The sequence below is a fragment of the Antechinus flavipes genome, chromosome 4, assembly GCF_016432865.1.
Source record: "Antechinus flavipes isolate AdamAnt ecotype Samford, QLD, Australia chromosome 4, AdamAnt_v2, whole genome shotgun sequence".
Classification (NCBI taxonomy): domain Eukaryota; kingdom Metazoa; phylum Chordata; class Mammalia; order Dasyuromorphia; family Dasyuridae; genus Antechinus; species Antechinus flavipes.
Window position 1 is genome coordinate 196,286,210 of NC_067401.1, and position 23,385 is coordinate 196,309,594.

The 23,385-nt window shown below is 40.3% G+C and overlaps 1 protein-coding gene across 1 annotated transcript in view; it reads right to left on the reverse strand.

Moving 5' to 3' along the window:
• CPNE5 (copine 5) overlaps positions 1 to 1,950 on the reverse strand; it is a 202,490-nt gene extending 200,540 nt beyond the window's left edge. Inside the window, 1 exon segment of the mRNA XM_051996747.1 lies at positions 1,851 to 1,950. Coding sequence (XP_051852707.1) covers positions 1,851 to 1,945 — 95 coding nt within the window. The 5' untranslated portion in view covers positions 1,946 to 1,950.
• Positions 1,951 to 23,385: the final 21,435 nt, after the last annotated feature.

Sequence of the window (23,385 nt, forward strand, 5' to 3'; positions counted from 1 at the left end):
AAGATTTCATAGAAGAGACTATCTGGCTTGTTCTTAAGAAAGGGAGGAGGCAAAAATGAGTAGAGAGGAATCAAGAGTACATATTAGGGAAAGGATAGAGAAATGATATATACTTTACCAAGACATGGAGGCAGGAATTATCACAACCATTTTCACAGAGTAGGTAGTCAAATTTATATTGTGTGAATAAATGGTTGAAAGTACAATGATAAAGAAGAATAATGAAATATGGAGATTGTAAAAAGGGCTTTGAATCTAGCTGAGCAGGTGAGATGTAACATAATTAGCAATAGAAAATCATGAAGCAGGGTCATGGCATGAAAAGCAAATGGTATTTGATGACCATTTCAGAAGTAGTGTGTAGGATGGATTGAAAATGGAAAAGAGTATATGAAGGTTGTTTTACAGGATCTAGGAGGTGATGAAGGCCTAGGTAAGATTGATGGCACCCACAATCCTCTCACAAGACTTTCACACCAATCCTTCCCTTTCTCCCTTCCTAGGTTATATGATATCAAAAATCTGGGAGAAGCCCTCATTTTTGACAAATTTCCCCGTTCATAGGGTTAGCTCCCTCCCTTTGAACAATATTCTTCCTACTACCTACATAATATTTATATTTCTGGGAGATAGATGATTGGGAAGAAGGTTCTGAAGGAATTCTGGAGATAAGGGTGTTAGATTAGAATGTGGCTGATATGAAATGCTTTCAAGCCAAAGCTATAGGGGATAACTCTACTGGATATATGACAGAATGCAGGACACATACACCCCTCACACACATATCCCCAAATCCCTACAATTCCCACCATATTTTCCAAATGCTAGCAGAGAAGCTGGGTTGGAAAACATTGCTTGCCAATCAGCTTTCTTCACTGTAAGCTGTCCAAAGGCAAGGCCATTTCTCTGATAGGCTCAAGAACCTTAGAAACATAAGAATAAGATTGGCATTGATCTTAAGTGATGATTCCATAATGTCATGGTGTGATTTAGGAAGAAGTACCAAAAAAAAAAAAAAAAAAAAAAAAAAAAAAAAAAGCTTCTCATCCTCTGGCTTCTATCAGAAATTCCATCCCTCTAGATAAAAGGCTGTGATCCCTAATGATCAATCTTCTTTAATGTGGACAGGAGTTTATCAAACCTTCTTTTTCAAAGAACAACTGTTGATGTAGGAAGGGATGCTGAGACTAGAAACAAATTGGAAGAGAACATGGGAGACTGAAGACCGACTAAAGAACATAGAATGGAGGAGCTTAGCACCAACAACTTCACACTGGGATGTGGGAGGGGGCTGTTCAAAGACAAACCTGGACTAGACTGCAGATTTTCAAATCTAAGACTAATCTAAATATCAGGAATTGCATCTCCTCGGGCTTCACCAGAAATTCCCCCTTCCTCAGATGCTTGCCCTCCCTCCCCTGTTTTTTCTAGCTTTCTATATAATCATAATAGAGAACACAAACTTTCCTGATCTAATCTGGGCTACCCTCATTCCTAAGGAATCATTTGTACCTGGTCCTCCCCCGACTCCCCTCCCCCAATATACCCACACTACATTCCACATAGCAGGTTCCACAACTAAGAGCTAGGAAGGAGATAATAGAAAAACTGGGTGAGGGCGAGATTAGGACTGGGCAAAGTAGAGGTTTAGCACATCCAGGAGAAGAGACATACGAGTTCCTAAGGGACCAAGCTTTAAGGAGTAGGTGTGGTGGGGATACTCAGACAGCCATGGGGGAAAAGAAGGAAAAGTCCTGACTAGGGTTGAGAGGTAGAACGAATACAAGAGAGCTGAGTCTGTCAGTCTCCTAATGCTATTATCAGTGATTTAGGGGAGCGCGGCCACTCACCTGCAGGACACGGTGATCTCCACTTTGGTAGCTGGTATGCTGCCGGCCAGGGAGTCGAACTCACTCACTGACGCCATGTCCTCAGGCTGCTCCATTGCCCGGCTAAGCCCCCAGCACGATTACCCACCCACTTTGTCCTACTGCCCCCTTTGGGGGGGGAGTGGACAAAATGAAGCCTTTGGGGGCTTCTTTGGGGCTAATAGGGTGGAACCAGCACGCGGGGTGCAGCTGAGCTCACCCCCAACTCAGGGACGATGAGCAGGACAGAGAGGGGGAAAGGAGGTAGAAAAGGGGCGTAGGAAGAGTGAGAGAAAGCGGGGAAGAGGAGGAATGAAGAGAAGGGAGAACAGAGGATATGGAAAGGGAAAGGAGGAGGAAGAGCAACAGCAGCAGCAGGGAGAGGAAAAGAAGAAAGATGTGGGGAAATGGGTGGGGAGAAGGAGATGGGAAAAGGGAGGCAGAGATAGGGAGAGGGAGAGAGGAATAGGGAGTGGAAAGCGATGGAGAGTGGGAGATAGAACGAGATAAGAGATAGTATAAGATGAGAAGGGGTATGGAGAGAGGGAAGGAGCGACGCGGGGATTCAGAAAATGTGAAAGGGAGATGGAGAGAGGGGCGCAAAGAAGATGAGGAGAGGGCTGCTGGAGAGAGAGATGGAAAGAAGGGTATTGGAGGAGAAGGGAAGAGGGGTATTGAAGAGGAAGACAGGAAGAGGGGGGTTAAAAGGAGAATGGGAGAATTGAGAGGGCGGGACGGAGGAGGAAGAAAGGGGAAACCGAGCTGGAGAAGTGGAGGACGCAGGGATTTAGGTGGCTGCGTGGTCGGGCTCCAAGGTTTGCTCCCTCCAATATCCAAGCGGGCGAGCAGGGTTGGGAAACTGGCTGAGAGCGCCGCCTCTTCTGCTCCAAGGCAGTCGGGCTGCGGGAAAATCAAATTTCTCCAGCTCCAGCCACCTTCCCTTTCCAGACCGAACCAGCGGGGTGTACAGCGGATGGACTGGGGGCTCCGGACAGGAGGGGCGGAGACGGTTCCTAGAAGTGGCAGGATTAAGGGCGGGGTCCTGGAGGGGCGGGGGATATAGTGGGGCTCACGTTGGGGGTGGGTCTCAGCCTGTATTGTGGGCTGGGGCTGGGAAGAAGAGGCGGGGGAAACAACGAGGAGGGGGTTTAGAAGGGGCGACAAGTGGGAGTGTAAGTGCAGATTTGGCTATACTGGGAGGAGGCAGGCAAAGGTTTCGGCTTCTTGGATCAAAAGGCCGGGAAGGGGGTTGATAGGATTGAGATTTGGGAGAGAATCGATGAGAAGCAAGACTAAGGTTGAAAAGGGACGGGTAAGCAAGAGAGGTGTACTGAGAGTTAGGGGTGATGCGGGGGGAAAGAGGGACAGAGAAAGGTATGGGGTGGAGGGAGAAGGGAGCTGAAGTCTGAGCTAGTTGTCACTGGAGAGAGAAGGGAGTCCGAGGTATTAGTCGGGTAGGTGTGGGGAGAGATTCCTACTGATATGTGAGAGATGTGTGTTTTAGACGGGATCGAGGTTTGAATGTGAAGAGAGTGGGAAGTAAGGGGGAGAGCTCTGGGTGTGTGCTATGGAGGTATTCTTTAGGCATGCAGCAAGGGCCTCTCAAGCTGAGGGGAGACAGTGGCCAATTATGTGTGATGGGTGAGGTCCTCAGGTAAAACGGGGATTCCTAATGATGCGAATAGCGGCTGGAGGGTTTATACAAGTATATCTGTGAAGAAGGGAAGGGAGGAGGAGTGTGTGTGTGTGTGTGTGTGTGTGTGTGTGTGTGTGTGTGTGTGCGCGCGCGCGCGTGCGGGAGCGTGCTCAGAGATGGAAAGAACAGGGCATTCCAACATCCTGAAGGCAGCCAGCTTAACTAACTAGCTTCCTTTGCCTGTTTAACCTCTGATAGTTTTGGGGTGATATATTGGAAAGATCACTTATTTAGGGTTAGATCTCCTGGGTTAGAATCATAGAATATAAAAGTTTTAAGAAAATAAAAAAACCGCACATCAAACTCAGGTGAACAAGAATTCTCACGCCTCTCATTTATAATTTGGGTGATATAGACACCGATGGTCTCCTAATTAATTATTCTCCCTATTACCCTTCTTACCCTTTCCAACTGTCAAAGCAAATTTTCTTAAGCACATGTCACTCAATAAATTCCTGAGACTCCCTTTGGCCCCAAAATAAAAGTACATAGGATAGATAGATATTAAAATTTATGGCAACTAAGTGGTGCAGTAAAGAGAGCGCTGAGCCTAAAGTCAGGAAGACTTATCTTTTTGAGTTCAAATATGGCCTCAGATGCTCACTAGCTGCATGACCCTGGGTAAGTCATTCATCCCTGTTTAACTCAGTCTCCTCATCTGTAAAATGAACTGGGGAAGAAAATGGCAAGCCTCTCTCTAATATCTTTGTCATGAAAACCTCAAGTGGGGTCATGGACATGACTAAAAATGAGTGAATAACAAAATAAAGACAGCTAAGTAACCTAATGGATCTATCTCAAGCTTCCATTATAGTAGGGCTAAGGCACATCAAAAAATCCCAAGAGAGCAAGAAACAGAGATACAAGGATCCCACTCTCCTACTTCAGCAGAACATGACACTTGTCTTTTCCTCTGTGTAAAATACTGCCCTAATGATTTCCACCTATTCCCTGCCTCACCTTCCAACTTGGAGGAAGAAAACACTTTCAGAAAGTCCCTTCAAGAATCTTTTGGCTTATCTCCAGAAAAAAAAAAATTGGCTTCACTTTCAATTGACTTGAAAGTTCCTACTTCACCTAATTATTTACTTTGGTGATATCTGATCTCTATAGAGAACCTGCAGTTCTTCAGAGAGATCCTTTGCACCCCTTCTGTCCCATCCTATTTCCTTCTTATACCATTCTTTAAAAGCAGCTCATCCTTTCTCAGAGAGCTTATGGAGAGAAGTAAGGCAGGGATAGTTAAGCCTGGGGTGGGAAGAGAAAGCCAAACAATTTTGCCTCTGACTGACTCTTCTGTTGGAGCTTCAGAGCTCACCTCAATCATTGTCTCAATTCCCATCAAATACCCCCAGCCAAAGGTAAATACAAAAGCTTATTTCAAAGCTAAATAGAAATATTTTTTCACCATTTGGGATTACCCATGACTCTGCTTCTCTCCATTAGTGCAGAAAATTGAGAGTTGACATGCAGTATTTTGAATTTGTTCCTCTATAACAATTCCATTCAGTTCAACAAATAAGACTGGGGGAAAAGAGGAGGATACAAAGATGGATAAAATTGCAGTCCATTGCAATTCAAGAACAAAATGATAGCTAAGTTGTATGATGCTAAAGATTTGCAAAGCATTTTAAAAATATATTATCATATTTGATCCATACAACAACCTTGGGAGGCAGGTGCTATTATTATCCTTAATTTATGGATGAGGAAATTAAAGTAAAGAGAGATTAAATGACTTGTCCAAGGTCATATAGCCAATAAGTATCTGAAGTTGTATTTGAACTCAGGTTTTGATGACCTCAAGTCCATTGCTCTATCCACTTGCTATTCTAGCTGTCCCTGTAAAATTGATCATTGTAATGACCGCGTATTTAAAGTCAGCCAGAGTCAGGAATTCAGGTTAAGGGAAAAATCTTCAATATTTATTGAAGTGAAGAGGTGAATAAAGATTGCTATAGCAAATATAGGCAAGAAAGATTGCGATAGCAAATATAGGCAGTTGCGACAGGAAGCCAGCTAAGAGAGAGCGACGCGAGCCGAGCCAACAGTGGAGCCAACCGTGGAGGCAACCGTGGCAATGGCCGTCCCAAAAATCTCTCCTCCCCTTCCTTTTCCACTCCCCTGCCTCCACCCACCAAAATCGTCATTTCCTATACAACACATCAGGACTTGCACAAAGAGGGGGTGGGGGCCATTCTCTCTCCAAGCTTATCTATTAATAGAGTATGGTCCAATTACTATTTAGCCTCATGTGCTTGGGACCTCAGTGCATCAACTCAAGCCTCAGCCCATTACAGATCATTTTGTTGTTGTTCAGTTCTTTCAGTTGCTTGATTCTTTGTGACTCCATCTGGACTTTTCTTAGCAAAGATACTGCCATTTCCTCCTCTGACTTATTTTATAAAGAAAGAAACTGAGGCAAACAGAGTGAAGTGAACTTGCCCAGGGTCACATAGCTAGTAAATATCTGAGGGCAGATTTGAACTCAGGCGGACAAGGTTTCCTCACTCCAGGCCCAGAACCCTATCCCCTGGGCCTACTAGCTGCCCCAGAAATAATAATTCATATACAGAACTAACCAAAATACAAAGGAGAAAGACAAATAAAAGACTGGGGTGACATGAAAAGGTAAAGATCACAGTAAGCTTTATAAAGAAGGTAACATTGGCCTTGGACATTGGAGGATAACTAGGATTTTACCAATAAGAGACTGGGTGGGTGGCTGGGGAGGTATTCTAAGAATAAGGAACTGCATGAGCAAATACACAGAGGTGGGCAAGGGTAGGTTGTCAGGGGAACAAGAAATAGTCTGGCTTGGCAGGTTCACAAAGTATGTGAGGGGAAAGTTGTGAGAAAAAAAATAAACTGGAACCCGATTTCAGAAGGCCTTCAATGCCAGACTAAAGAATCTGCCATTATTTGGGAGATAAAAGGGAGCTATTGAAGGGTGTTGAGCAGAGTAATGACATAGAACAACAGTCTGTTTATTTCATATCTCTAGAATAAGCACTCCTATGGGATGGGAGACTATGTTAAGCATTAGATCATCTCTCTAAAGCTCTCTTTAGCTATTTCATATGTTAGATTGAATTTCATCACACACATGTAACCATGGATTAGAATCCTTAGAATGCATCTGGTTCTAAGACTCTCCTCAGCTATAAGACAAAACTCTGTTTGTGTACACAATATCTTCCATACAATCATTCAAAAATGTACACAGAATCAAAGTGATGCTGGATCATAGGATTATATATTTAAAGCTTTGAGGCAATCTAGTCTTCATTTGATTGAAGATGAAGAAACTAAGTCCCAGGAAGGGACTTGCCCAACAATTATCCAAGTAGCAAGTGGAGGAGTCAGGATTTGAATATGGGTTCTGTGAATCCAAGTCTGGATCTCCTTTTCACTATTCCATGTTCTCAGTGTGCCTAACACTGTGCTAGACACAATGTGGTAATTCCACAAGAAGCATATGACCTATCTTCAAAGAACAGTTTAATTGGGAAACCATATGTGGGGCAAGTAGAAAAAGGGACAGTGAGGAGATGTCATTTGCTTTCCTACAGGCCTTTCAGGAACCTGCACAGAAATTGCACAGACAAGGGAACTGGCTATAGTAACGTCTTTGGGGGACCTAAAGGATTTGCCAGCCTTGTGCCCCATAGAGCTGGGCTGACGACATCCCACTGCTCGGACATTTCTCGAGTACTACTGCGTTTCAAGCTTTATCTTGCTGTTTCATGTATATCATCTGTGAAAGGAAGGAGCAAGTTTCCCGAGCAAAGGCGGGACACAGAACATGGCTGGGTTTAGGAAGACACACATTTAGAAGTTTGGTTATTTTAGTCCTGCCATGTTCCTATCGCAAGCACATCAAAGGTCTCATGAAGTGCCATTAGATTTTGTTCCCCATCAAAAGGTTGTTTCTTTACAAAGGACAGTATCTCAAGAGATGGTGGTCCCCAAAATAGCAAAGGATATCAGCGGCTCTCAGGGGCAAGCTGCTGAAGTTGGACAACCGGTACTTGCCGGGCGGGCTGTCTATCAGGTTAGCTGTCCTTCCTGAGAGTGACAGTCAGACCCTACTGAAGTGCGGCTTTGGCCAGGCCCCATCTAGCAGTCACTGTGCGTGCGTCCTTCTGATTACAAGCCATGAGCATGCAATCATCGGTGCACAAAAAGATCTTGAATAATTGGCACCGGCACTTCTCTTGTGCTATCAAAGACTTCAAACACGCTCTCTCCTGACCTCATCCTCAATACTAATGACTGACTCGCAATTTTAGAAGGCGACCTTCAGTCCTGCTGACAAGAAAAGAATAAAGAATAACAGGAGCTAGAATGCAGCCTCCTTGGGTGTCATGGTCCCTCCTCTGGAGACATGCATTAAATGTCCATGATTAGCACTTAATTAAGACTGATTGGACTGGTTAAGGTTGGACATGGTGGATGGAAGGCAGGAGATTGTGCATTTTGGGGGCAGAACAGGAACCCCACAGCTGGCTTAGCAGCTAATGGTTTGAATTCAACAGATGTCAATCAGTTAACTTATCAAGCACCTACTATGTGTCTCACTTGAGTATCAGGGTAGATTAATGGGGAGAGAGCTTGGCTTGGAAGTTAAGAAAACCTGATCTAAATTCTAGACTTACTGACTATATGACTATAGGTAAGTCACTTACTCTCTCAGACATGTAGGCAATTTTCTAAGATTATAAAGGGCAGAGCAAGTGCTAACTTGCCTAACTAGTAGGAGTTTCTTCATCAGGGATTTCCATATATCGATGAAATCATGGATCTGTTAAAAAAAATTCTCTTTGGGATAGAAAATGCAATCCACAGCCAGAGAAAAAACTATGAAGACTGAATGAAGATCAAAGTCTAGTATTTTTACCCTTTATTTGTTTGCTTGCTTTTTTTCTTGTGTTTTTCTTCCCCTTTTGGTCTGATTTTTCTTGTACAACATGATAGGTATGAAAATATGTTTAAAAGGATTGTTAACCCATATCAAATTGATTGCTATCTTGGGGAAGGAGGTGATAAGGGAGGAAGAGAGAAAAATTTAGGTCTCAGAATCTTACAAAAATGAATACTGACAACTATCTTTAAGTGTATTTGGAAAAATAAAATACTATTGAGAAAAAAGCCTCAGGAAATGAAGTGGAGAAGGTAAAGAAGACTAGTATGCAGATGCATTAGCTCTCATTCTCAAGGACCTCATTTTATAATGAAGAGTAAGTTCTATCTGTCATATTGGTAACAAGTGGTAGATCTAGAAGGGGTCTATTCCTTATCTTTTGTGCCAATTGTGCTAAATCAGCACCTACCATATGCCAGGTACTGTGCTAAGTGCAGGGGATGAAAAGCAGGAACTGATCCAAAGGGAAAGTAAGCATGGAAAATTTGAGCACAAATTTACTCAATAGAAAAGACATATGTACCATGCTAACTCTTGATAAGACCCAGTTGGTGTGGCTGGAGGGAACCATTAAGACATAAATTATGTTGGACATTAGGGATAAAATGATAGAAAATATACAAAAAAGCATATGTAATTTATCCTCCTTATTTTGTTGATGAGAAAATTGAGGGCCAGAGAAAGGAAACTAACTTGTTCAACATCATCCACCTTGTTAGAGACTAAGTTAAGACTAGGTTCTAGTCTTAAAAGAAGCACTGAGAAGTGATTCAGGTCAATTCTAAAAGACTTGTGAAAGAAAGAGCCATGCACATCCAGAGAAAGAATTATGGAGACTGAATGTGGATCAAAGCATAGTATTTTCACCTTTTTGTTGTTTATTTGCTTGTTTTGTTTTTTTGGGGTTTTTTGGTTTCTAGTTTTTTTCCTTTTGATAAAATTTGCTTTTAAAAAATTAGAGCTTTTTATTTTAGAAACATATGGTAATTTTTAACATTCATCATTGCAAAATCATGTATTCCAGTTTTTTTCTTCCTCCTTCCCTTTCACCCCCTCCGTTGGATGGCAAGTAATCCAATATATGTTAAATATGTACAATTCTCCTATGTATATTTTCACAATTATCATGCTGCATAAGAAAAACCAGATCAAAAAGAAAAAAATTAGAAAGAAAACAAAAAGCAAGCAAACTACAACAAAAAAAAGTGAAAATACTTTGTTGTGATGAACACTCAATCCCCACAGTCCTCCCTCTGGGTGTACATGGTTCTCTCCATCATAAGACCATTGGAACTGATCTGAATTATCTCACTGTTGAAAAGAGCCATGTCCAAACAGTCAATAACTATAGCAACCTAGTGTGTGACAAACCCAAAGACCCCAGCTTTTGGGATAAGAATTTACTGTTGGACAAAAATTGCTGGGAAAATTGAAAACTAGTATGGCAGAAACTAGGCATCGACCCACACTTAACACCATACACCAAGATAAAATCAAAATGGGTTCATGACCTAAACATAAAGAATGAGATTACAAATAAATTAGAGGAACATATGATAGTTTACCTCTCAGACCTGTGGAAGAGGAAGGAATTTACGACCAGAGAAGAACTAGAGATCATTACTGATCACAAAATAGAAAGTTTTGATTATATCAAACTGAAAAGTTTTTGTACAAACAAAACTAATGCAGACAAGATTAGAAGGGAAGCAATAAACTGGGAAAATATTTTTACAGTCAAAGGTTCTGATAAAGGCCTCATTTCTAAAATATATAGAGAATTGACTCTAATTTATAAGAAATCAAGCCATTCTCCAGTTGATAAATGGTCAAAGGATATGAACAGACAATTCTCAGACGAAGAAATTGAAACTATTTATAGCCATATGAAAAAATGCTCCAAGTCATTATCAATCAGAGAAATGCCAATTAAGACAACTCTGAGATACCACTACACACCTGTCAGACTGGCTAGAATGACAGGGAAAGATAATGCAGAATATTGGAGGGGATGTGGGAAAACAGGGACACTGATACATTGTTGGTGGAATCGTGAATACATCCAATCATTCTGGAGAAAAATTTGGAATTATGCTCAAAAAGTTATCAAACTGTGCATACGCTTTGATGCAGCAGTGTTTCTACTGGGCTTATATCCCAAAGAGATCTTAAAGAAGGGAAAGGGACCTGTATGTGCAAGAATGTTTGTGGCAGCCCTCTTTGTAGTGGCCAGAAACTGGAAACTGAATGGATGCCCATCAATTGGAGAATGGCTGAATAAATTGTAGTATATGAATATTATGGAATATTATTGTTCGGTAAGAAATGACCAGCAGGATGATTTCAGAAAGGCCTGGAGAGACCTACACAAACTGATGCTGAGTGAAATGAGCAGGGCCATGAGATCATTATTTACTTCAACAATAATACTATATGATGACCAATTCTGATGGACCTGGCCATCCTCAGCAATGAGATGAACCAAACCAATTCCAATGGAGCAATAATGAACTGAACCAGCTACACCCAGCGAAAGAACTCTGCAAGTTGACTAAGAACCATTACATTGAATTCCCAATCCCTATATTTTTGCCTGCCAGCATTTTGGATTTCCTTCACAGTCTAATTTTACAATATTTCAGAGTCCAATTCTTTTTGTGCAGCAAAATAATGGTTTGATCATATATATTTATTGTGTATCTAATTTATACTTTAATATATTTAACATCTACTAGTCATCCTGCTATCTAGGGGAGGGGGTGAGGGGAAGTAGGGGAAAAATTGGAACAAAAGGTTTGGCAATTGTCAATGCTGTAAAATTACCCATACATATAACTTGTAAATAAAAGGCTATTAAAAATAAATAAATGTGTGTGTGTGTGTGTGTGTGTGTGTAGTTACCTTTACTTAATATACTTTGTGTTTACTTACTTGTGTGTTTTATCTCTTCCCACTCCTTTTTAGAATGCAAGTTCCTTGAGAGCAAAAACTTTTTTGTAATTGTATTTCCAGTGCCTATCAGTTACTTGACTAATAAATATTCAGTTAATTTGGTTAAAAAAAAAAAGAAAAGAAAAAGAAAAGAGCCATATCCATCAGAATTGATCATCATATAATCTTATTGTTGCTGTGTACAATGTTCTCCTGGTTCCACTCACTTCACTCAGCATCAGTTCATGTAAATCTGTCCAGGCCTCTTTGAAATCATCCTGTTGTTGATCAGATTTTTCTCATGCAACATGACAAATATGGAAATATGTTTAGAAGAACTGCACATGTTTAACTTATCCAATTGTTTACTGTCTTGGGGAGGTGGGAAGAGGAGAAAAATTTGCAAAGGTTATGCAAAAGTGAAAGAAAAGTATCCCTGTGTGTATTTGGAAAAATAAAATAATATTTAAAAAAGAAGAAGCATTGATGTACAGTAGATAGATAGCTACATTTGGAGTTAAGAAAACCTGGGTTCAAATCCAGTCCCTGAAGCTTCTTAGCTCTGTGATCCTAAGCAGGAAATGTCACTTTGTCTTGTCTTTCTCAGTTTCCTCATCTGTAAAATGAGAGAATTGGACCACATGGCCTTTAAGGTTTCTTAGCCCAATCCCTGCTTACCCTTTCCCTCTCCTACATTTCTATATCTGGTGTGTGTCTCTCATGCCTAGAATGGACCTTTCCTTATTTCTGATTGCTGAAACCATTCCTTTCCTTCAAGGACCAGTTCAGGTGCCACTTCCAATGGTTACTCTGGAAAGGCTGCTGGATTTTTAAGTCTAGACAACCTGGATGCAAAACTCAGTTCTGTCACTTTGTGCCTTTAGGAAGGTTATTTAACCTCCATTTCCTCATCTATGAAATGTCTAAGATTAAGTGATCTCTCAGGTCCCTTCTAGGTCTTTACAGATTTATGTTTCTAAGATTTCTCTCCATGAAGTTTTTCCTGATTCCTTCTCCAGCTAAAAGTAATTGCTTCTTTCTTGAATTTCTCATCCCTTGGCTTGACTTCTTCCATGTCATAGATGTAGGACCAAAAGTGATGACTTCTTCTGTTGGTTATAGTCTTTCAATTAGTTACATTCACTGGCCTTCTGGCTGTTCCATAAACAAGACTCTCCATCTCTGCTCCAGGTATTTTTTCTGGCTGTCTCCCACACCTAGAATATTCTCCCCTTTCTTCTCTGTCAACTGACTTCCCTGGCTTCCTTTAAATTCCCATCTAAAAATCCTATCTTCTACAATTTCTCTTCCAAACCTTAATTCTAATTGCTTCTCTCTTTTAATTATGTCTTATTTATCCAGCAAATAACTTGCTTTGTGCATATTTGTTTGCATGTTGTCTCCTGCATTAGTATGTAATCTTCTTGAGGGTAGAAACTGTCATTTGCCTCTTTTTGTATCCCCAGTGCTTAACATAGTTCTGTGCAGGATATCTGAAATCAGGAATATTCCTCTTCTTGGATTCAAATCTGGCCTCAGACACTTCCTACCTCTGTGAGCCTGGTTAAGTCAGTTCACTCAATTTCCTCATCTATAAAATGAGCTGGAGATCAGGAATTAGCAAACTGTTCCAATACCTTTGCTAAGTAAACTCCACAAAAAATAGGATAATGAACAGTTGGATATGACTGAAATGACCAAAAAAATAACAAAGACACATAATAGGAATTTAATAAATGTCTATTGACTGATTGATTTATGTGTATTTACTTACCTGTGTTACCTTTCATTATCCTACTCCCAGTCCATTGTAAGCTCTCTGAGGGTAAGGACTGTGTCATCTTTTCCTATTTATATTCCTAAATTCCAGGACAGTCTCTTGCATATATGTATATCACATATCCATATATATCTGTGCATACATGTATGTATTAACATGCTCTATGATTTTATCAACGTAGAGCGCTCCAGTGAAGAATCTCCTCACCTATTCTATTAGACATATAGTCTAAAAGAATTGCCTGAAAGGTTAAGTGATTTGTCTGGGGTCAGTACATAATCTGGAGACCAATTCCCTATCCATGATACTTTGCATATAGTAGCTAGGTATTAAACGTTTGGTGAGTTCAGTTTATGCTATAAACCTATGAAACCTCTTTCCTGACCCTATCCCTGCCTACCTTCTTCAGGGTCTTATCCTTTTCCAAGGCAGGGTCTCTGGGCACAATGTCCATGCGACAGCATTTAGAAATGCCCATCTTGGAGCCACAGAATTCTGGAGCTGGGAGAAAATATTCAGCTCTAGGCAGGTCAGGCGCCTGCCCTTTTCCACTCAAGACAGATGGTTGTCCATCTATTTTCAAAGATCCTCAGGGATGCAAATTATAGCCTGTACTACACAATTTAGCACTTAATTATATCCTGTCTTGTATTGTCCGCTGTTGTTTTCACTTGTGTTAGTTTTGTCTCCCCAACGAGATTAGAATCATAGAGCACCAGAGCTGGAAGGAAGGGGGGAAATAGATCATTTAGTCCAGCATTCACATTTTGCAGATGAAGAAAACTCAGATTTGCATAAAGTCACATGGTCTTGCTAGGTGATAGGAAAGCCAGGAGTAGAATCCAGGTCTCTTGGGAGCTGACACATTACTCCTTTCGTTATACCAAAATGCTTTGCAAATAAATTTGTTAAGTCTTAGGTCCTTTCTCCCCATGGTGCTAAGCACATAGTAGGGGTTATTCTATACTTCCATGGATGTATGCATCTCACCAATGTGGGTAGTTCCTTCACTGTTGCAGATCACAACCCATCCACACATAGATTTTCACAAACTGAGAGACACTGTGGCATAGCCAAAAAGGTTGTGGAATTGGAATGAAGCTGACCTGGTTTGGAAACTTTCATTGGGGGAATGCTTACTCTTGGCAAATTCACTTAGAGTCTCAGTTTCTTCATCTACAGAATGGAGTTTTAAAACATCCCCTACCTCAGTGGGTTTTTGTGAAGATTAAATGAGATAATATGTTAAGCATTTTGCAAACCTTAAAGTAATAACACAATAATAAGAATAGGTAGCATTTATATAGCTTCCACGATGTGTCAGGCACTATATTAAAGCACTTTACATATATTTTCCCCTTTGATTATCACAAAAAAATCACTTAGTAGATGGGTTCTATTATTATTCCCATTTTTTAGTAGAGGAAAGTAAGGCAAACAGGTTAAATGACTTTCCCAAAGGCCACACAGTTAATAAGTGTTTGAGGTCACATTTGAACTCCTCTCTTCCTAATTCCATACCCAATGCTGTCTCTATCCTTTGCATTTCCATAAAGTGTTATATAACTGGTGGCCATTAAGTAGTATTTTTATCCTGTGTGATCTTTGTCTAGATCTTCTCCTAAATCTTTCATTAGCAGTCCATCCAATGTGCTTGGCTCCCCTCTGAAATTAAGGAAATGTATAACAATTGATTGATTAAGATTCTACTTTTTTTATAGTGGCAAGAAACTGGAAACTGAGTGGATGCCCAACAGTTGGAGAATGGCTGAATAAGTTATGGTGTATGAATTATTCTATAAGAATTATTCTATAAGAAACAATCAACAGGATGATTTCAGAGAGACCTGGAGAGACTTACATGAACTGATGCTAAGTGAAGTAAGCAGACCTAGGAGATCACTGTACACGGCAATAGCAAGATTATACATTGATCAATTCTGATGGACATGGCTCTCTTCAACAATAAGATGATTCAGGCCATTTCCAATTGTTCAGTGAAGAGAATCATCTGCACCCAAAGAGAGGACTATGGGAACTGAGTGTGGATCACAACACAGCATTGTTTTACTTGCTGCCTAGGGGAGGGGAATGGAGGAAAAGGAAGGAAAAAATTTGGAACATTTAGTTTTGAAAGGATGAATATTTTTTATTAGTAGTTGTGTTCGGTTACTTTGGACCAGGAAAGTTGCCCTCAGTTACAAGAGAATTGTCTTTGTCAATGGAAGCCATTCTTTTTGTTTTGGCTGATTGAACAATGGCAGAAGCTCTGGGTTTGGAATCATATAAATTTGGTTCAGAATCTAGTTCTGTCACTTAATGCTCTGTGTGAGCTTGGACAAGACTTCTATGGGCCATAGTTTAGGTGATATCTGAGGTTCCTTCCAACTTCCCATCCTATGAATGCAATTCTTTTGAACTCTAAATGCACTCAATTGCAACTCCAGATCCAATCTTTCTTCTACTATACTATATTGCCAATCACACACACACACACACACACACACACACACACACACACACACACACATACACACACACACACCAGTACTAGATATTTTTCTATTTGCCACATTATAATATATTTTGAAATTTGATGGGGTAAATCATAGAATCAAAGAATAAGCCTCATTTAATCTTCTTCAATCTCCTCATTTTATAGATGAGGATACTGAGATTCATAAAAGTAAAGAATGGTCTCCAAGGTGGGAATTTGATGCAGGTTTTCTGACTCCACAGTATTGTCCTAATTCCCATGGGTTTTTAGGTCATCTCAGTTCCTCCATTTCTCCTCTCTTTCCTTTCCCTTCTTCCTCCTCTCCCCCTCACAACAAATTCTCTACTTGTCTTTAAGTCCCATGATGCCATTGGCGCCACCAGGCTTGGCAGACAAGAAGGGGGTTGATAGGTGAGAAGCCTAGGGAATGGGCAAAAGGGATAGTCTTTCCTATGTGAGGCTATTTAACTGTATAATCCTATCCCCTCTCTGCTGCTTCATTCTTTGAATGGACTGCTCCATTCATCCTAGATTTCCCTTTTTCTTCCTTACCCCACTTTTTCTCTAAACCAGGGGCTTTTGCTCCATTAGAGACTTATGGATCTTTCTGAACTGTCTTGTCACTCCCTCTTACACCTACTCCCCCCAGCAGCCCCTAGATTCTCTGTCATTTCTGCTATTCATCGTCTCCCCTTCCCTGCAGTCAATGTTGTGGGAGGCCTGCAATTCCACCAAGGGTGAAGCATGTATGATTTTTTTAAAAACCAAAATTCATTTTCATGCCAGGCTGCATTCGCTAGCTCCTTCTACCCTCCCCTTCCCAAAACTCGCCCCCATCCCAACCCTGCAACTCAAATGTGAGTGAAATGCCACCAGACCCAATTCCTAAATGAAAATTGAAACTCCCTAGCACATCACCCCTAATGGTACTTATTCTTCTTATATCTATATTTCTCCCTGCTGCCATTATTATCCAGGGTTTTCATTAACTCTGGGACTGCTATGCAGATAACAACTCATTAAAAACATTTCCCATGCTGTCTCTACATTCTGGCTTGGGAAAAGTTGGTCATAACTTAACAGAATACATTTATTCCTTGGTAATGTGCTAATTCTTTTCATTAAGGGATGCTCTCTGAGCAAGGATTTTAGAGAGAATCTCTGAGAAGCAGAAGCATAGGACAATGGAAAGTGTCAGCTTCTGGGTTCAGATCTTGAATTATTGCCTGTGTGATTAAAATAAGGAAATTTATTTCAGTCTCCTCTTCTTTAAAATGAGGAACTTGAACCAGATAGCCTGGAACATGCTTTTCCAATTTACAACACGATCCCCTCACTTTACAGATGGGGAAACTGATAACTGAAGAGAGAAAGTTATTTGCCCTGAGCCACACAATTAATAAGTGGTTAAGTCTGGGCTCAAACCCAGATTTTCTGATGATAGGTTCAGGGCTCTTTCTACTATGACACCTTGGAGCAAATGATTCTGTCTTTTTCTCTCATTTCCTCCCATATTTAAATATGGGGGATAATTCGTAATCCTTATACATCCCTACTAACAGGGATAAATTGATGAGAAAATTAAAGAATGTGATTTTAAACATTAGAACTGGAAAAGACTTTAAAAGTCTTCAAGTCCATTCTCTCATTCTGCCATAGAGAAAATCTGAAAGACAGAAAGGAGAAGAGAGAAAAAGAGAGAAGAAGAGAGGAGAAGAGAGAAGAAGAGAAGAAAAAGGAAGAGGAGGAGGAGGAAGAAGAAGAGGAGGAGGAGGAGGAGGAGGAGGAGGAGGAGGAGGAGGAGGAAGAGGAGGAGGAGGAAGAGGAGGAGGAGGAAAAAGAAAAGGGCAGGGGAAAGGGAGGGAGAAGAGAAGGAAGAAAAGGAGAGAAGAAGGAAGGAAGAAAGAAAGGAAGGGAAGGAGGAAGAAAGGAAGAAAAGTAGCAATTTAATCAAATCCTTCCTCAGTCAATTTTAGACTCAGGGTATTTTTTCTTTCATTTTCTTTTAAACAGCAGCACAAATTTTTCCAAAGGTGAAATCCAAAAGGCAGGCTTTTTCTTTTATAAATATTGGCAAAGAGACAAATGTAAAACCCTATGTTTTCTCTCCTTTGGGAGCTTTCCAGATCTGGTGAATACAGAATGGGCATCCTTCTCTTCTTTCCTCCCCTCTTCCTCCTCCTCTGTTTAATAAGGAAGCAAAATTATTCCTTCTTCCTTCTCCCCCACAAACCTTTCCTAGGAGAGCATTTTCACAGGTATGTTAAATAGCAGCTTCTAATAGAGCACTGGCAAGATCCTCCTAGAAAAAGCAAGCTCTTTCTCCAAGATCTACTAAGTGGTGAAGTTAAATTATCTATGATCCAATAAACATATTGATGAGGCTCTCTTAGGCTCTTTCCCTCTCTTCTATTAGGATTCAGCAAATCTGAGAAACACAGAGAACCAGCAAATGGAACAGGAAGCTGCCTTTGCACTCTTTTGGGCAATGCATGGTTCTGAGTCATAAGGGCAATGAACAAAGGCTTCCTTCCCTTCAGCTTTACTACTATCAATCAATTAGTCAAAGCATTCATTCATTCATTAGGTATTTACTACATTGCCAGGGTAGGGCAGCTAAGTGGTGCGGTAGATAGAGCAATACTTGAACCAAGATCTCAACTCTAAATTCAGTAGAAGGATGCCTCTCCATGCTAGGTAGGAATCCAGGTTTCAAGAGGCTCTGGATAGTTTGATAACTTTGAGCTCCTATACAACTCAGAGATAAGATGGAGAATACAAGTTAGAGGAGTAAAGTTTTTTCAGGGTAAAGAAAAAAAAGATGAGCTGAGCTACCTTGTTCATGCTATTTCCAAGATGTTTGGGTTCCCCTTGACCAAAATATAGGATACCCTTGTTTTACATAACTTCATATGTGCCTTTCTCAATGGGCAGAAAAGAAGAGAATATGGAACTCAGAGTTTTAAAAACAGGTGTTAAAAAATGTTTTTGTAATGCAATTGGAAAAACTAAAACATTAATAATTAAAGTATGGGACACCTTAAACTATCCCTTACTTAATATAACCTGTTTCTTTTCTTAAGAGAAAATGTCCTCTTGGCATGGTTTCATAAGCATCAATGAAATACAGATAAAGAACTAGAGGATAAGTTAAATAGTAAGTGCTACCATTGTATAGTAAGCTCCTGGAGAACAGATACTCCCTTTTGCCTCTTTTTGCATACCCATACGTTAGTGCCTATAAGAGTTTAATAAACGTTTACTGATTTATTGGTTGAATGGTTGTTGTACTTTGTTCTGGAAGAGGACCAAAGTGACATCACTATGCACTGTGTCCAATGTGCCTGATTAGACCGCTACAAGCTCAAGAAATGTTCTGCCACTAATTGGATACCAATGTGAACATTTGGGATGGATTCTCTAACTTTGCATATCTCAAGTTTCTTCTGAACTACTTCAATTCTGCTTTGCTCATAGAGCACCACACCTTCTCCGAGGAGGGCACATCATGGTCCTATATTAGTTTCTCCCATCTCATATAAACAGTTCTAGAGTTCTTAAGAGAGATCTTGAGGGTGTCCTTGTATCACTTTTTTTCTGACCACCACATGATTACTGTCCTTTGTGAATTCTCCATAAAAGCCTTTTGGAAAGCATACATTTAGCATTCAAACAATGTGGTCAGACCAACAGAGTTGTACTCTGCAATGGAGTTGGAATGCTTGGCAGTTTAGTTTGAGAAAGGACCTCAGTGTCTGGTATCTTATCCTGCTAGGTGATCTTCAGAATCTTCCTAATGGAAACGATTACATTTCCTGGCATGACGCTGGTAAACTGTCCATGTTTCACAGACATACAATAATGGCTCTGTAGACCTTCAATTTGGTGTCAGTCTGTCACTCTAATTCTCTTTCCTCCCACACTTTCCTTCAACACCTCCCAAACACTGAGCTAACTCTGGCAATGCATACTTCAACCTCCTGATCAACCTCCAGGACATCCCTGGAAAACACTCTGCCAAAGTAAGCGAACTTATCCATGGCATTTAAAACTCTATTTGCTGTAACTGATGGTTCCACATATGGATGATATGATACTAATCCATGAAGTACATGTGTTTTCTTGTTGTTAATTGTTAGGCCAAAATTAACACAAACAGCAGAAAATCATTCTATACTTTGATGAATCTCAGCTTCAGAAGCTGCATTGAGTGCACAATCACCTGCAAAGAATCAATTATCAGCACTCTCTCCACTTTAGCTTTGGCTTATAACCTTTTCAAATTGAAGAATTTGCTATCAGTGCAGTAGCTGACCTTCATGCCATGTTCATCCTCATTGAAGGCATTTGACAACATGACTGAAAACATCATGCTAAAAAGCATGGGAGCAAGGACATAGTCTGAACTATTGTGAAATTAACATACAATACTGATGAACTTTTCTGGGGAACCAAATTTTGACAATTTTCCATAAGCCCATGCAACTGATAGCATTAAAGGCTTTGGTTAGATCTACAAATATTGTGTGCAGTCCTTTGTTCTGCACCTGGCATTTCCCTGAAGTTGTTGGGCAGCAAACACCACATCAGCTATTCCTTAGGCCCTTATGAAGTCACATTGTCTCTCAGGTAGATGACCTTTTTCCAGGTGTAGGACTCTGGCAAGAATTTTGTCATCAATGACTAAGAAAGAGATCTCCCTGTGATTGTCACAGAAAAATCTATTCCCTTTCCTTTATAGAGACAGACAATGGCCTATAAAGCATCCTTGAACTCCTGGGGTACAATCTTTTCTTGCCATATTATCTGGAAAATTTCAGTAAGCTTTTGTATGAACAATGGACCCCTCCCCTTATAAATTTCGGCTGGAATAGAATCAGCACCAGATCTTTGGCACGGAAAGAACCTCTTTTTCAGTTGGAAGGGATTGATTTCAACCTGGGGTAAATGGTCAATGGCTTCAGCATTGATTGATGACAGTCTATTAAGAACACTGGAAATATTCAGCCCATCTCTCTAGGAACATGTCCTTATCGCTAATCAACGTGGCTCTACCAGCAATACTGAATAGCTTAGATGCATCATTGGTCTTTAGCCCATAAATAGCATTCAGTGCCTTATAAAAACACTTTGGATTATTACTATCAGCACAAAACTGAATTTCATCTGCTTTCTGAGCCAAGAATCCTATATCTCTCTAAGTTTTGTTTGTACTTTACTTTTGATTGAAATGAATACTACATTTTAGAGATGGATGAACTATCCTGCTGATACACCCTGGAAAGTTCTCATTTTCTTCATTTAGCAGCTTCTGAGTTTCTCCATCATTTTTATCAAACCAGTCCTGATGTTTTCAAGTGTTCTGACCCAGATGAGCAAATGCAGTGTGTACACCAAATCTCTGAAAGCTTTTCACTCCTTTTCTGTTCTATTGTTGTTAACTGTGTGTTGGCTCAATTTCCTCTCCAAGATAGCAACAAATTGTTCCTTCTCAGAAAAGTGCTGTAATCTGTTGACATTGATATTTCTGGTAGTCTTTTTGCCTTGTATCCAACACTTTTATTAAATATAAATATTTAGCTTGGAGAGAATAAGTCTATGATCAGTCCAGCACTCTGAACCATACATTGTCTTCACAATTTTAAGAGCATCTTTTCTAGCTCCTTTCTCATGTCCAAAGATGAGCAGTCTAATCCTCAAAAAGCTACTTAGATACCTAGGGAATTATCAAATCCCAGTACTATTTCTAGTGAGAAGATGACCCTATGGCCTAGAGCGTCAGAGTGTCTTGGTGTGGGTTGTGACTACATCTCCCATTGTATCTGCACCTACTGCTTTGTCACTTGCCCATCACCACGGGACTTTGAGATGAATAAAATAGCAAAATGGTATGGATGATGTCTTTTGATTTGTGCATAAATTGGATTTAAGTAAGGCAGAGTTGCACAAAGTTGTCAGCCTTACTTTCTCCTCCAGAATCACCACTATCCAGTGGTGGGACAGATTCAAGACAACTGGTGATGGCTCAAGATGCATTAGATGTCCTTCAATGTCTAATCAATCTCTACAACTCCTGTTTCAGTTGCCTTCATGGCCATTGGAACAGATTGTTCTTATGTATCCAATTTACTTAGGAGAAGTTTTCACATGTTTGGGGTAGACACCATCCCTAACTCACTGGAGATTTTGAGACCCCTTTTTTGTCCTCAATCTGGTTTAGCCCATCTGCTAAAATGGTTTAGTGGCGTGTGGCTGCTTTGAATGCTGCACCTTCTTGGAGCTATAGGTGAAAGTTAAGTAGATCAGGTGAACACCACAGATGGAAAGCAGGCCTGAAAAGGGTTTGGCAGCCCTCATCCTAGAGGTATTAGTCTTCCCTGAAAACAACCTACCTCTGCCCCCTCCACTCCCATGTATTGATTGTACATCAAAAGATGAATTGAGATTCTGTACTATACTGATACAAATTATTTTATTTTGAATAAATTTCTCTATTTTTCCATGTTTAAATTTCCCCAGTCTACAAAATGATGATCTCTAAAGTGTAAATGATGATGATCTAACACTACATGGTTCTATGATATCATTTTCTGGATGATTATTACTCAAAGTCACTAAGCTTTGAACTAATGCTATGCACTGAATAGAGCAGCTAAGTGGCTCAGTGGATAGCATGGTGAGCAAAGTCAGGATGATTCATCTTTCTGTGTTCAAATCAGGTCTCAGAAACTTATTATTTGTGTGAACTAGGGCAAGTCACTTAACCTTGTCTGTCTCAGTTTCTTCATCTGTAAAATAAGCTGAAGAAAGGGATGTAAACCACTCGAATTCTTTATCAAGAAATTTCCAAATGCAATCACAAATCATTAGACACAACTTGAAAAAGACTTGAAGCACTATGTCCCTAAGAGATATTCAGCAAATATTTATTAAATAAGTTAATTCTACTAGATTGTAAATTTCTTTATCAAATGAGATAATGTTTGGGAAGGAACAAAGGAAGGAAGAGAGGGAAGAAGGAAAAAAGGAAGGGAGGAAGGAAAGAAATATGGAAGGAGAGAGGGAGGAAGGAAAAAAGGAAGAAAAGCACTTAGCACAGTGCCAGAAAAAAGCTTATTCTCCTATAAGGAGAAACACGTCCATAACCAGTGCCCCCAAAGGCAAAAATAGTTGGATGGGGAAGCCAGAAGCAAGTGAAGCCTCAAGGAACAGCAAAACAAAATATGCAAGTTATCCTGGGAGAAGCAACAATCTGACCCACACTCCTTCAGGGACTGGAGAAAAAGGCAGATTTAGATAGAGGAGCAGTGATGGCACCATTGTGGGGATGGAGGCATAGACCAGTGAAGTCCCATGATGTGCAGAATAGGGATATAAGTGATCCAGAGACTAAGTGTGTACTTCTCCCATGCAAGCCTTTGGGGTATAGCCTCATTCACCCCGTGCTAGTTAGTTATAGCTCTGAATGAAGAGAGGGATCATAATCTTATTGATTTTAGTACTCCAGGAGGATCTGGTACACTGCTTTGCAGAGAATAAAGACTTTTAAAATGTTTGTTGACTGTATAAAATCAATTCTAAACCACATCATGTGCAGCCATGGCTCATTTCCAAATAGAACCTTACAATTACTTTTTTGGAGGGAGGAAATGTAAAAATCATTATCCTCATTTGAAAGATGAAGGAACT